The sequence below is a fragment of the Gadus chalcogrammus genome, chromosome 23, assembly GCF_026213295.1.
Source record: "Gadus chalcogrammus isolate NIFS_2021 chromosome 23, NIFS_Gcha_1.0, whole genome shotgun sequence".
In the NCBI taxonomy this organism is placed as follows: domain Eukaryota; kingdom Metazoa; phylum Chordata; class Actinopteri; order Gadiformes; family Gadidae; genus Gadus; species Gadus chalcogrammus.
The window spans coordinates 16,437,870-16,453,416 of record NC_079434.1 but is presented as its reverse complement, the minus strand read 5'-3'; the positions used below and the strand labels follow the sequence as shown (position 1 = coordinate 16,453,416).

The 15,547-nt window shown below is 43.6% G+C and overlaps 2 protein-coding genes across 2 annotated transcripts in view; both read right to left on the bottom strand.

The window, feature by feature from the left end:
- Nucleotides 1-176: 176 nt before the first annotated feature.
- Nucleotides 177-9,572, bottom strand: vopp1b (VOPP1 WW domain binding protein b). The gene is made up of 5 exons (XM_056584361.1): nt 8,933-9,572; nt 4,155-4,213; nt 2,602-2,679; nt 1,811-1,944; nt 177-1,588 (listed from the first exon to the last, which is right to left on the bottom strand). Exons 1-5 carry the CDS (start codon nt 8,981-8,983, stop codon nt 1,383-1,385), a joined length of 528 nt encoding a protein of 175 aa, XP_056440336.1. The 5' UTR covers nt 8,984-9,572; the 3' UTR covers nt 177-1,382.
- A 1,966-nt stretch (nt 9,573-11,538) lies between these two features.
- LOC130376998 (E3 ubiquitin-protein ligase HECW1-like) overlaps nt 11,539-15,547 on the bottom strand; it is a 29,662-nt gene continuing 25,653 nt past the window's right edge. Inside the window, exon 29 of the mRNA XM_056583942.1 lies at nt 11,539-14,672. Coding sequence (XP_056439917.1) covers nt 14,561-14,672 — 112 coding nt within the window. The 3' untranslated portion in view covers nt 11,539-14,560. The remainder of the gene's footprint in view (nt 14,673-15,547) is intronic.

The window sequence follows — 15,547 nt, the reverse complement described above, 5'->3', positions numbered from 1 at the left end:
CCCTCAGTTTGTTTACAGATTCTGGATGTCCCAGAAGCCCTGGTAACCGCGGTAACCGTGGTAACGCCCTCTAGAACAGGAGCATCGTCCCAGGATCCTGTGTAAACCAGTCCACAGGTAACCACTCATTCTGCTCATCAGTCAGGGACAGACGTGCACGTACGCTCACAAAGTCATCCAATAGGAAACGAGTTCATCAGAGAAGTGACCTTTTATTTACATATTTCACAGATGTATAATGACGGTTAAGACTATTCTACCACCGGATCCCCCTGTCCCCCTTCTGGGTTAGGGTTAGAACTACGGTCCAGCAGAATCACTACTCTGAAGAGTAGAATAACTAATCTAGACAACATGAGGAAGACTACGTTACCAAAACAGCCTCCTACTGATTTATAAATTATCTTTTGCATAGTTACAGGATGAAACGTTTCCCCATGAACTTTGGGTCCACAGTTGACAAAACTAACTCCAAATCCCAATCTCTAGTGTAAGAGGGGATGTTTTATTTCAACAGAAGGCCAATTAGAAAAGGGTGACTTGATTATATGGACTCTCAATGCCAGCGTTGGTGTTGTGCAAGTCATTGTTCACAAAGATTCTGTGTTTTAAAGCAGAAGACGTAGGAAAGAAGGAGACATCCAAATGACGAAGCTACATCATGGAGCGACACAAACTACGGACCGGCTCATCTACGTTTAGCAGCACAAATGTTCAAAACACAACCTAAAGAATATACATAAAAACCACCTGTCGATGTGGGTGACAGTTGAAGATCCCGGTGTGGCAAAGGTCCCTTTTGTTCATAGATTTACATTTCCAGGCCTACCATCTAAAACAGGACAAATCTGTTCTTTTCAAGCAGAAGGTCGAAGCACAGGCAAGCGAGGGAGTGCATATGTGTGAGACTGTGTAAAGCATGTCTAATCTGCCATTTCTCTTGGACCGGCCCTTTGTCTTACTGTGGCCAGATGATTCAGATGTGTTCACTAGTCAGACTCGCTGTTTCTCCGGTGCTCTCTCTTGTTTTGGGTGCCCTTGTGCATGTGCTACATGCTGTGCTGCAGGAGAAGGACAGCCCCACATTGTTCACAAAACATCACAAACACAGATGCATGCCTGCGTCGCAAAGCCAGACCCCCCCCTCCTCCTCCCCGCCTCTCAGGTCAGAGGTCAACATGTCTAATGCCACTTGTTGAATTGTCGACGAGTCAGTCATCCTGGTGTATGTCAGCGCGTTCAGAGTCCAGGGCCATCGCTCTGTACGTCCTGCAGCCAGCCAGACACACAGACAGACGTTGTGTTGAAGCACCACTCTGAGGTGGGGGGGGGGGGAGGGTGAGGGTGGTGGTCTCTCGTCCTCCAAACCCCACGGCGTCCCACTACTTCTTATCGGCGGCGTCGTGGAACAGCTGGTCGTACGACGGCGGGGGGTGGTTGCAGTAGGACGGCGGCGGAGGGTAGGAGCTCATCATGGGATGGGCGGCGCCCGGTTGGGACGGGTACGCCGGAGCCGCCGTGGAAACGCCCGGGTCGCCCATCCTGCTGTTGACACCGAAACCCTGCAGGGTCCCTGGTTGCTGCAACACTGGAGCGGACAGAGGGACGAGTTAGGGTCGTTAGCTTAGGGTCAGAGTGGTTAGGGTCGTAACCCTGTCCCCGAGGGTTAGCTTTGTGACCCTAACCCTAAGCATGCAGGGTACGGGCCAGGGTCTTAACCCTAACCCTGACCCTGCATGGTTACGGTCGTGACCCTGACCCTTAGTGAGTGTCACTGGTTGGTATCAGAGGCAGGGCGCTCGGTGGTTACCTGGCGTGGCGACGGCCTGCCTGGTGAAGGACACGTTGAAGGCGGGGTCGTCGCTCAGCACTGACGGGTACATCCTCCGGCGGATGAAGAAGCCGGCGCCACAGCAGAACAGAACCCCCATCATCAGCAGCAGCCTGCACCCAGAGAGACAGTTACCTCAGGGTGCCTTGGGCGCAGAGTGTTAGAGCTCTAATAGTCTTCATGTCTCAGGGTTAACATTGGACATCACCACAAAGTATTAGAGCTCTAATGGTCTTTATGCCTCAAGGTTAACTAGGGACATCACACTGAGTATTAGAGCTCTAATAGACTTCATGTCTCATGGTTAACACGGGACACTATCACAGAGTATTAGAGCTCTAATAGACTTCATGTCTCATGGTTAACACGGGACACCATCACAGAGTATCAGAGCTCTAATAGTCCTCATGTCTCATGGTTAACATGGGATATCATCACAGACTGTTAGAGCTCTAAAGTCTTCCTTTTCTCATGGTTAACACGGGACACCATCACAGAGAATTAGAGCTCTAATAGTCCTCATGTCTCATGCTTAACATGGGATATCACAGACTGTTGGAGCTCTAAAGTCTTCATGTCTCATGGTTAGCACGGGACATCACCACAGAGTATTAGAGCTCTAATAGTCTTTGTCTCATGGTTAACATGGGACGTCATCGCAGAGTATTACAGCTCTAATAGTCTTTATTTCTCATGGTTAACATTGCTCATGAACACCGAGTTAATTTGACTCGGGTGATAAACCCTCAGAAGGTGCTGTCAGGACTCACCAGAAGTACCATAGTCTCTGGATGGAGAGAGCTCTCACACAGCAGCGGGTCCCACAGCAGTCCTCATAGGAACGGCATCTGACACACACACACACACACACACACACACACACACACACACACACACACACACACACACACACACACACACACACACACACACACACACACACACACACACACACACACACACACACACAAACTCTGGTGTTACAAAGGAAACTGGTCTTGTTGGTCAGAACGTCTCGTCCCTGATGGTCATTATTGAGGCTCCTCATTATGGAGGCTCCCAATGCCCCCCTAGTCCCCCTATTCTCCTAGTCCAGTTCCAAGCTGCTGCAATCAGCAGCACCCTCTATTCACACTCACTGGTGTTCTTCTCCTCTACAGAGAGTACCTCTCCACTACAGAGAGCGAGTACTTCTCCACTACACAGAGAGTACTTCTCCTCTACACAGAGAGTACTTCTCCCTTTACAGAGAGTACCTCTCCTCTACACAGAAAGTACTTCTCCTCTACAGAGTAATTATCCTCTACAGAGAGTAATTCTCCTCTACAGAGAGAACTTCACCACTACACAGAGTAATTTTCCTCTACAGAGAGTACTTCACCACTACAAAGAGAGTACTTCTCCTCTACAGAGAGTACTTCTCCACTACAGAGTTCGGTTAAGACTATTCTACCACCGGATCCCCCTGTCCCCCTTCTGGGTTAGGGTTCGAACTACGGTTCAGCAGAATCACTACTCTGAAGAGAGATGAGTTGGAGAGCTTTGTGTTGCTTTTGTTCTGTATAACCATTATACATAACTCATTGTATTTCTTTCTAATGTCACTTGGAGCACACATTGAGATCAGGACGTTACATCAAAGGGCTGCTGACCTAAGGCCTCCTTGTGATTGGATTATAACAGAACAATCAGAGATTGGTTTACTGAGCCAAAATAGTCATTTTCTGCGGCTTATAGGCAATAAAGTGGGTTGCAGTAACGGGAAAGTATTGGCATTCCCAAATCCTTACATTGCTTAAATGGAGCAGTCAGCAGTATCAGCTGTAAAGCCTGTGTCAGCATTTCTGCACTATATTAGTTAAACCACCTCACTCTTCAGCCTCATCATTGGGCCTGTTGTGTTGATGCCCTACAATCACAATAGTATTTAAAGGTGTGTAAATAAAGGATTAGTCAGTCATTCAGTCTAAGTTTTGAAATGGTAAATGACAAATTCCAGTAAAGTAAATGTCCCTTAAAAAATAGGTGACTAACAAATTGATTCAAGTCATAATAACTAATGTTTGAAGTGATATGTGTGGATCTAAGTCTATTTATTTGATATTAACCGTAATCCATACTGGTGTCATGAGGACCATACTGGTGTAATGAGGACCATACTGGTGTAATGAGGGCCATACTGGAGTAATGAGGGCCATACTGGTGAAATTAAGACAATACTGGTGAAATTAGGAAAATACTGGTGTAATGAGAGCCATACTGGTGTAATAATAATGATCTGGAGGAATGTCTAAAGCACCACAAGGAAAGACTCAGTACTTACATGAAGTAGATGGGGTATCCACCTTCAAAATACCAGCAGTACTTCTTTCCCTCCACACACTGGACACAAAGGAAGAAGAAAAGGGTTCAGTGACAGAATACAGGAGGGCCTGAGAACAGTATCAAGTCTACACTTGCATCAGAACACAGGAGGACCTGAGGCCAGTAGCAGATCTACGTGGACATTAGAACACAGGAGGGACCTGAGACCAGTAGCAAAGCCACATGGACATCAGAACACAGGAGGGCCTGAGAACAGTAGCAGATCTACTTTAACATCAGAACACAGGAGGGACCTGAGACCAGTAGCAGATCTACGTTTACATCAGAACACAGGAGGGACCTGAGACCAGTAGCAGATCTACGTTTACATCAGAACACAGGAGGGCCTGAGACCAGTAGCAGATCTACGTTTACATCAGAACACAGGAGGACCTGAGACCAGTATCTGGTCTACGGTTACATTGGTATGTGACGGGATCCTCATCAACCAGTACAACCCCTCCCTTAAAAACGGGGCTGGAACTCAAGACGTGAGGGACCGGCAGAAGAGGGGGAACGGGTGAGAAACAGCACATTCTGCTCAAGTCTGGAGATGTACCAAATGGACCTTTCTTTCACACGGTAAGTGCTTGGATTTAAATTTCAAGCATACAGATAACGAGACTATGTGAAAGACACTCATGCTCTTCAGCTGAACTCTGTTAGCAAACATGAACAAGCTTTGCAGCAGTTGTCTTTATGTGCCAACACATCACATATACATCACATATATATAATGTGAATAATATGTGTGTCAGGTCTCCAGCTCCCCAGAAGTGTGAAATGTGAGATGGAAACAGCAAGGAAAAAAATGACAGAATGATTTAGTTGTTTGTCTTGGTCGTCCAAAGTGCTAGAATAAAGGGAGATAGACCTTGGCCAGAACATCTCCCACGCTCAACAGTGTCTCCAGGTCAGGAGCGGAGAATGGGAGCTTGGTGCAACACTGAGCATGGGAAGTAGTGGAAGGAAGTGAAGGAGAAAGAAAGGACGTGCCAAAGCCCTTCTCTCTCCTCCACACGAGGGATCAGCAGTTCTTCAGCCTCAACACTTCATATCAACCATAGGGAAGAGATACACAGCAGAAAACAGACAGAGTCAGCAGCCAATCAGCATGTCTCACCAGGGCAGCCGTTCTAGATGTGACGTGTGAAGAACGGAACAGCACAGACTTAATGCCATCTACCTAGATCTCTATCTATATATATGTATATATATATATATCTCTATATATATATATATGTTTATATATATATGAAAATAAGGATTTTTGGTTAATGTCACACTGATATTAAAAGAATGGGACTTATACCCAGGACATCGTGTGGCACCCGGGAAAATATGTGTGAAGCATTATCCGATGTGTGAACAGGACTAATATGGAAGAAACCGTCTCTCGATATTCTCTCGAGATTAGGAAGCAGAAAGGGGGAATATTAAACTTCAGTCTTCATCGCAGATGAACAACAAAGCTTGTATTACATAAATGATATGTTACATTATATACCCTATACATATCATATACTAAAATGTAGTATTCCTGTCTTGAGTTTCCGTAACGTGGTTCCACTGAGCATCACATATAGGGCTACTTGTTAAAACTCCTTGTTTCCTACAGGAAGCTGCTTGGCTCAGCATAAAGAGAAGAGAGGGCCTCTGAAGGCAGTGAGTCACATCTCAGAGACTGCGCTTGCGTGGGTGTGTCCCATAAGGGGTATGTATGGCCAGCAGATCACCTTCAACACCCTGCACCAGGCACAACCTGATCAACTGGAACTGGTTCCCTTCTCCATGCAGGGATATAGCACAATAAGCTTGTTGATAATACAAAACGATGACACCCTTTGTTCGAATAATGTGTGCCACTGCATCAGCTAAGCTGTATGTAAGGTTCTACTCTATGGGATGAAGAATCAAACTATTTTATACATAAACATATATTATATACATGACGGATCATTTTAATCATTTATCAGGTTTGTTTGGTTCTGTGTTAGACTTGGTAATTAAACGCACAATGTATTCCTAAGAGTATGTTATATTCTCTTAAAAGTTAGAAACGTACAATAATACATAACATTTACAATGCCTTATGACAAATTGTTGTCTAGCTTAAGTAAAGGATATCTACGGCAATATACACCGACCAAACAACAAAATCATTACATTTTTATTTTTTTATATTATAAATTTAAAATGTCTTACAAGAAACTAAGACTATTGGAAATTTAGCAGGGGTAAATGTAAGTACATAACCTCAATAACTTACTCAATAACTTCTTCCATAAAATTCAAAGAAAATCTGTCATCTATTTGTTAAGTTATTTTAGACCAGAATTATTAACTAACAACCAGACCCTGACATAAGGAAGATTAAACCTCTAGGCCCACCCAGCACTTTAACCCTCTGAATTAAAGCAGCATTCACATGCAGCCTGAGACCAATGCCCATATAAGGCTGTTGAACACCAAGCTCTCACCAGCTGGTCCTGGTGCTCATCATCAGGGCTCCTCAAGAGCAGCTTCAAGAAGGTCTACTCCAGAGCAGCTTCAAGAAGGTCTACTCCAGAGCAGCCCTGATGAACAGCTTCATGAAGGTCTACTCCAGAGCAGCTTCAAGAAAGTCTACTCCAGAGCAGCTTCATGAAGGTCTACTCCAGAGCAGCTTCATGAAGGTCTACTCCAGAGCAGCTTCAAGAAGGTCTACTCCAGAGCAGCTTCATGAAGGTCTACTCCAGAGCAGCTTCATGCAGGTCTACTCCAGAGCAGCTTCATGAAGGTCTACTCCAGAGCAGCTTCATGAAGGTCTACTCCAGAGCAGCTTCAAGAAGGTCTACGTTCCAGAGCAGCTTCAAGAAGGTCTACTCCAGAGCAGCTTCATGAAGGTCTACTCCAGAGCAGCCCTGATGAACAGCTTCATGAAGGTCTACTCCAGACTAGCCCTGATGAACAGCTTCATGAAGGTCTACTCCAGAGCAGCCCTGATGAACAGCTTCATGGAGGTCTACCCCAGAACAGTCCTGATGCTGAACAGCTCATGAAGGTCTACTCCAGAGCAGCCCTGATGAACAGCTTCTTGAAGGTCTACCCCAGAGCAGCTTCAAGTAGGTCTATTCCAGAGCAGCTTCAAGAAGGTACTCCAGAGCAGCTTCATGTAGGTTTACTACAGAGCAGCTTCATGTCGGTCTTAGGTGTGGGAATCCTTGGCACCTCACGATTCGATTCAGATTATGGGGTCAACGATTCAATTCTGAAGCGATTATCGATGCATCTCGATGCAACATTTTTTTTTATGTACATTTCCATGCGTGATTTTCAAAAATATATACATACATCTGGGTTTGCTACTCAGATTTTTCTAATCACTTCCTACTTTTGTGATGATCATTAAAGACATCGACAGATGAATTAACTTAGCTGTGAGTTTGCGCGCATGCTATGTGTAGGCTGAATCGCAATCGTGTCAAGACAAATCAGATTGGCCAATAATACACACTGAAGATCAATCCAATAATTTTAAAATTGCAAAAATTATCCCTCTCTGGCGAACAGAATGTTGCAGCAGGCAAAAAAAAAAAAAAAAGATTATTAATTTATCTGCATCGAGACAGAATCGTTCTAGCGAGAATCGCGATGAATCGAAGAATCGATTATTTTCCCACCCCTAGTAGGTCTACTCCAGAGCAGCTTCATGTAGGTCTATTCCAGAGCAGCTTCATAGAGGTCTACTACAGAGCAGCTTCATGTAGGTCTACTACAGAGCAGCTTCATGTAGGTCTACTACAGAGCAGCTTCATGTAGGTCTACTACAGAGCAGCTCCATAAAGGTATTCTCCAGAGTAGCCCTGCATGTAGCTTGTCCACAGCGAAGTGACACTTTTATGTTCTGTCTCTATCGATAGGAACAGGTTATTTATGACTTTGTAGCTTCATTGTGTGAATTTGATTCTCTATACCAGTAGTAAAATATAACAATTATGTTTAATTTGTAAATGAAATTAGTTCTAACATTGATCCTGTCGATACTTAAATAAGTTGGTAAGTTCATATTTAGTACTAGTGTTTTTTTTTACCATTGCTAGTATCAGTTGGTTAGTTCCTGTTTAACACTTAAATTAGTGGGTAAGTTCATGTTTAGTAATAGAATAGATCATTGTTTACTAGTATCTGTTGGTTATTTCATGTTTAGTACTACTGGCATTGATTATGTGTTTCCTAGTATCGGTTCGATGGTCATGTTTACATGTATCAGTTGGTTAGTTCCAGTTTAGTACATGTATCAGTTGGTTAGTTCAGGTTTAGTACATGTATCAGTTGGTTTATGTTTACTATCAGTTAGTGTGAACATAGATAATTTGTTTACGTTCAAGTAAATAAAGGTTATGTTTACGGACACGTATGTCGTGTATTTTGATTCAGAAGGAAGGTTGTATCGGCCAATAACTTCCCATGAAACCCAACTATGCAGTTCTATTTGTATAGAGCTCATCACCATGTGACTCAGGTGAGCATCAAATCCCCTGTGGGGGTTTACAGACAAAGGATCTCAGCATCTCGGAAGACAACATTACCAGAAGACCTGAATGGCCGCAGGAGGAGCTCCCATCAGCAGGTGAACAGTGGTGTTACTTGGGAGGATAACCCTGCGTTATACTAAACATCAAGACCTCACCTCCAGCAGGTGTACAGCGCTTTTACTAGGAGGTGAACCCTCCGTTATACCAAACCCATCCTCACCTCTAGGAGCAGCGAGCAAGTCAATGCCACGCCAGGCAGGAGAGACCTCATGTCTCGACTGTGGATGGAGTCTGTCCTCCACTCAGAGGACCTGAGGCTGGGCAGCAGAGTCCTGGTCCTGGGGGGACACTAGAGTCCTGGTCCTGAAGCTGGGAGGACAGCAGAGCTCCTGGTCCTGGGGCTAGGGGGAATGCAGAGTACTGGTCCTGAGGGGACAGCAGAGCCCTGGTCCCGGTCCTGAGGCTGGGGGGACAGCAGAGTCCGGTCCTGAGGCTGGGAGGACAGCAGAGTCCTGTTTCTGGTCCTGAAGCTGGGGAGCAGAGTCCTGGTCCTGTTCCTGGTTCTAGGGGAACAGAGTCCTGGTCCTAGGTCGACGTCATCACAGCACGAGACAGGCGGCTCGAGGCCAGATCAAAAACCCAGGCGGCGCGCACCGCACGAGCGTTCCTCCCGCGGTCCTTTTCAACGGTCCTCTCCGCGCGCTGACGACCATGAGCCGGATCATTCAGCTTTAAGATCTAACATAATACATCATACATATATTATATCATTATACAATAATATAATGATATAATATTATAATGTCTTCTCGAAACGACCTGCTCTGCCGTAATAAATAAGGATCGTGCTGGGTGTTTTCCCGCCCCTCCCCCAGCCGCTCGCCCTCTCGCGCGACCGAGCAAATGTGCGCGCGCATCCAGGACCTAAAGGGAGGATGGAGATGAGATGACCTAAATAATCATCCACGTTATGCAGCTCACTAAATGAACGAATATTTAATACATACAAAGAAATATGTCAGTACAGATGTTCTTACTCTTTTGTTTTAAGTTGAAACCATCATATTATGTGTAACTATATGAATTGATTGTATTTTAAACTATTCATGACTTCCGTCCTTTGTTTGAAATAATTAAAGAATGTGCACACCGCTTCATCTCAGACCAGAATCTAAAGGGGTTTATGGGCTGTGCGATTGGCTATGCGATAAACACACTAAATCAACCCGATATGAGTAGGAAATATAATTAAGTGATTTTATTTATATAACATAATTGTCCGATGCATGCAACAGGAATTTGAACCGAACATTTTATAAAAGTACACACTTTGGTCAAATAGATGCTGTTTATCAAAACATACCAATACAAACAAAACACTATTTCTACAATATATCTATATCTATATATATATATATATATCTATATATATCTATATATATATGCGTCTGTCTGTCTGTCTGTCTGTCTGTCTGTCTGTCTGTCTGTCCTGGACCTGTCTTGACCCATCTGGACCTATCCCGATGCTGTGGGCAGCGAGGGACCACCAGGCCTGCCTGCAGGTGGCTGATGGCTACCTGGGCAGAGGAGAGTGGTCCTCCCCCGGTCACCGTGGTTACCCCGACCCTGATCCGACCTGACATCACCAAGTCCCCTACGTTGGGAATAACCAGCATATGGTGAGGTTAAGAAATACATCACTACCCTCCTTCTCCTACATACCACCAATACACTCTATATAGAGATATGTGTATCTCTTTAGAGATATAGATAGATGTATCTGTCTCTATATGGAAATAGAGATATACACTCTTTATATAGAAATGGAAGTATCAATATAGATAAATATATGATATACACTCTCTATATAGATATGTTATCTCCATATAGATATAAGCACTCTATGTAGAGATGGATGTATCTCTCTCCATATAGAGATAAATGTATATCTATCTCTATGTAGAGACAGATTTACATCTATCTCTTTATTGAGAGTTTATCTCTCTATGTAGATCTATAGATACATAGATATATTTCTTTTCTTCAAGGGCCCTCAGGCTGCGGCGGATTGGTTTGGGTTCCAGTTGTGGTGAGGGGCGTTTCCTTGGAAACAAAACGTACCGATGAGATTTTGGAACAATAAGTAGGTCAGGTGAAATGTAATGTCAAGTATAACCTCTGAACAGACCAAGGTAGCTAGTTTACAGTGTTGTATAATAGTAGCTGCTACGCTCTCTTCTGCCACAGGGTGGAAGCAATGGTCTGCATTCCCCATTCTAACCCGTAGACGTTAAAGGCTTTGTATTTCACTCCTCTAGGCTTTCAATGCCGATCTAAAACCTCACAGATGTTTCTTTCATCAAATATTGACATGAGCTGTAGGCTGATCTTATATTAAATTCCTTTCTGGGAGACCAAAGATGGAGGGACTTTGTTTTTATTTTTATACAGCTAAAAAATACAGTTATATATAAATGACCTACAAATAGTTTGAGTTGAGCAACTGTTGATGCTTGGGGGGGGGGGTAAGGTGGAGCGTGGGGTTCGAGCTAAGGTGGAGCGTGGGGGGTAAGGAGCTTTTCAGGGGTGCAGGAGGCTACTCTGAGGTCAGGTGGTTCAGGAGGCTGGTGGTGGTGCAGTGATCTGATCCTGGCGATTGGAAATAGGCAGTAAAATAAACGGCACCGTGCTAGGAAATGGTCCAGAGATGAAATAACTCTAGGTTTAATCTTAACGGCCTGTTCAAAGTGGGAAGACAGGTTCTCTTTCTGCAGCCTTTCAGCACAGCTATAACCACTGTGAAACAGTAAGGTCAAGGAAAGATTGACAAACATAATTGAATAAAAAAGGATCTTTAATGGATATTCAGTAACATGTGTAAGGTTAGACCACAAGCATCATGAGTATTCATTCACATTAAGTCACGTTCTCAGAAACAATCCCGAACTTTGGCTTTGAAAACAAAGCAAGGATTCATTGCAAATTCTCTTAAAAAAAAAGGCGTTTATCGTCTAAAACAAATATTTCCCCTTTTTTGCTCAACATTAACATCATACTTAAAATATGTCCACTGCCTACAGTAAATATTACTTAAAAAAATACAAATAAAATTCAAGAGATGTTTGTATGTCTGGTAAAGATTCATCAAAAGCTTCCTGAAGATAATTTCTGTTCACTGTTCAAGTTCAGTATAGTATGTAGATAGTGGTATATATACTATATATATAATCAGTTAAAGTGGCATCACAGCCTTCATGTGTCCTCCGTCATAGTGTTTTTATATCACCCCCGATACTATTATAGCAGATTCAAACAAAAATGTGCGTGGATGTGTGTGGATGATGGCTGGTTAAGCAGCCTCACCTGGCCCGAGTCAGACTGATTGGACTCTGGAGCTGGCTGAGTCACACCTGCTGCTCATTGAGCAATCAGTGAGCACAGGTTGAACCCGCCACACACACACACATGCACACGCACGCACACACACACACACACACACAGAGTGATCTCCTGCATGGCAGCATGGAGTACCAGGCCATGTATCATTGTCTAAAATAAACCAGATTTCCAACAGCACAACCCTGCGTGCTTGTCTGCAGGAGCCAGGTGAAGTCAGCGAGGTGGATTGTAGCGTTGGCTTAAGTAATTAAATAAGAGAAGTCATTTGTTTCGATTCAGACCAGTGCCCTGAATCTTCTCACATCATCAACATGATGTGTCCTGTATTTTTTTTTTATAAATACACCAACAGTACAATTACGGTCTCACCACAGAATGGCTGGTGACAGTTTGTTCCAAATCAATACATAAAAAAAAGTAACAATAAAAAACAATAAATTACCTTTGTCACACACAGCAATTAAAGAGGCATTAACATGTTGATCGAGAAAGATTAAAAGGCAAACTCTTTCGTGCGGAAGGCTGTATGTTATGTACACAATGTTTAGAAAATGTACAGCGTACATTTACTAAAGAAACATAACATTCAAAAAGTGTCATCCCATTGTCTAACTGTTACAGGACTGTATATATATATATATATATATAAGTCCTAGTCACTCCTTTTTAACAGAATTGTTTGCATCATTTGTGGTCACTATAAAAGAGACGGGTCGAGATGTCAACTCATTAATAGAAATAGAGACAAAAACACTAAATATATCCTCTCCACACTATTCAGAAATCATGCTTATGCAGAGCAATCATAAGAGCCTTGTTATTATTCTGCAGCAATATACACTCCTCGGACACTCCCAGGAGTTGACTGAAGTCATTCCCCCTTTGTAAATTGAGTTAATTACTAAAGGATATAGTTTATTTATAAACCGATGCACCAATGAATGCCTTGATATTAATTTAAGCATTGATGGATCATATTAGACCTCAACAATCAGGTCCTGAGGTGACCTGTATCCAGATGTACAGGATCATTCATAGGACGAGATGGTCCCCTGGTTGAGGTGGAACCAGACCCTGGACAGTGAAGTGGTCCACACCAAACAAAGAAAACTACTCCCTTTAGAACCCAAGTCTTAAGAACCAAGAAGGAGATTTTATAAATCTATTGTTCCGGATCACAGCCTGGAAGAGCATTTCACATATCAAAACATTAAGATTCAATGTTCTTCATTTGATGGCCAATCAAATGTTTTATGTATGACAATTATTTTAAATATGTTGTCATTATCTATTATTTAATCATATTACATGTAAATGTACATAAATAAATAATATATAAATAAATAAAAGGTTATCCTGAAAGCCTCTTCAGATTTACAGTCTATTGAGTGCCTTGATAGTCCCTTTGTTTCTTAAATCAGTTTCCCTTGTAGACTCAGCTGAAGCAGCCTCGGTCTCTTCTTTTAGACTCAGCTGAAGCAGCCTCAGTCTCTTCTTTTAGACTCAGCTGAAGCAGCCTCAGTCTCTTCTTTTAGACTCGGCTGAAGCAGCATCAGTCTCTTCTTTTAGACTCAGCTGAAGCAGCATCAGTCTCTTCTTTTAGACTCGGCTGAAGCAGCCTCAGTCTCCTCACCGGAGATACGAACGGTCTTGTTCTTGTCGTTGTTGTGCCATGTCTTTGGAAGGCACAGAGGGTCGGCTCTCAGTCTACCGACCTTTTCCTTCTGTCTCTCAACTGGGATCTCTTTCCAAGATGAGATGTTGGTGCACCTTTTGCTAGGATTTTCTTTTTCTTTTAATGACATTTGATAGGAGTATGTTCTATGAATTATTAGTTATTGCTTGCTTTTATATTCGTGTTTTGCTGACATTGTTCTTCTGTCCCATTTGTTCTTTACAGTCCTTGAATATGGAGATGATTACGATTTCTCATGATTATGGAGAATAGCGATAACAATGAAGATGAGACGATGCTTCAGTGCATGCAGCAGAATAGGAGACGGATTCCTTGGTTATGCCGTATATGAATATCAAATGTATCAAAAGACACCAGTGTTCTTATGTGTTCATAGGTCCGACACACACCCTGAACCAGGACTGACATCTCTATGGTTTCCAGGGTAAGGGGTTCACTCCCTCAACCGGTACTGGGACTGAACTAGTAGCAGTGTGAGGGGTCCACTCCCTGAACCAGTACTGGTATTGGGACTGAACCAGTCCCAGGGTGAGAGGTTCACTCCCTGGTACTGGTACTGGTCCTGAACCAGTAGCAGGGTGAGGTTCACTCCCTGGTACTGATCTCAAACCAGTAGCGGGGTGAGAGATTCACTCCCTGGTACTGGTACTGGTCCTGGTCCTGAAGCAGTACTGGAACTGAACCAGTAGCAGGATGAGGTTCACTCCCTGAACCAGTACTGGTATTGAACCAGGGCCATTAGCAGTGTGGGGATCACTCCAGGCCGAAGGTGCTGGTCTCCTCCACGGCCGTCAGCAGCTTGTCGTGCAGCGTGGTGAAGGAGGGGTACGGGGGGAGGTCCAGGCGGTTGAAACACGTGTGAGCCCTGAAACACATTGCGGAGGAGGAAGACGACGTGAGCAAGACTTTAAGATAAGTGAGCCCTGAAACACATAATGGAGGAGGATGACGTGAGCAAGACTTTAAGATAAGTGAGCCCTGAAGCACATCGTGGAGGAGGAAGACGACGTGAGCAAGACTTTAAGATAAGTGAGCCCTGAAGCACATCGTGGAGGAGGAAGACGTGAGCAAGACTTTAAGATAAGTGAGCCCTGAAACACAGACAAATCGTGGAGGAGGAACATGTGAGCAAGACTTTAAGATAAGTGAGCCCTGAACCATATCGTGGAGGAGGAAGATGTGAGCAAGACTTTAAGATAAGTGAGCCCTTAAAACAAAAACACATCGTGGAGGAGGAAGACGTGAGCAAGTCTTTAAGATAAGTGAGCCCTTAAAACACAATGTGGAGGAAGACGATGTGAGCAAGACTTTAAGATAAGTGAGCCCTTAAAACACAAACAGATCGTGGAGGAGGAAGACGTGAGCAAGACTTTAAGATAAGTGAGCCCTTAAAACACATTGTGGAGGAAGATGACGTGAGCAAGACTTTAAGATAAGTGAGCCCTTAAAACACAAACACATCGTGGAGGAGGAAGACGTGAGCAAGACTTTAAGATAAGTGAGCCCTTAAAACACATTGTGGAGGACGACGTGAGCAGGACTTTAAGATAAGTGGGCTCTTAAAACACAAACACACTGAGGGAAGACGAGGTGAGCAAGACTAAGATAAGTGAGCCCTTAAAACACATTGTGGAGGAAGATGTCGTGAGCAAGACTTTAAGATAGGTGAGCCTTTAAAACAAACTGATCGTGGAAGAGGAAGACGTGAGCACGACTTTAAGATAAGTGAGCCTTTAAAAC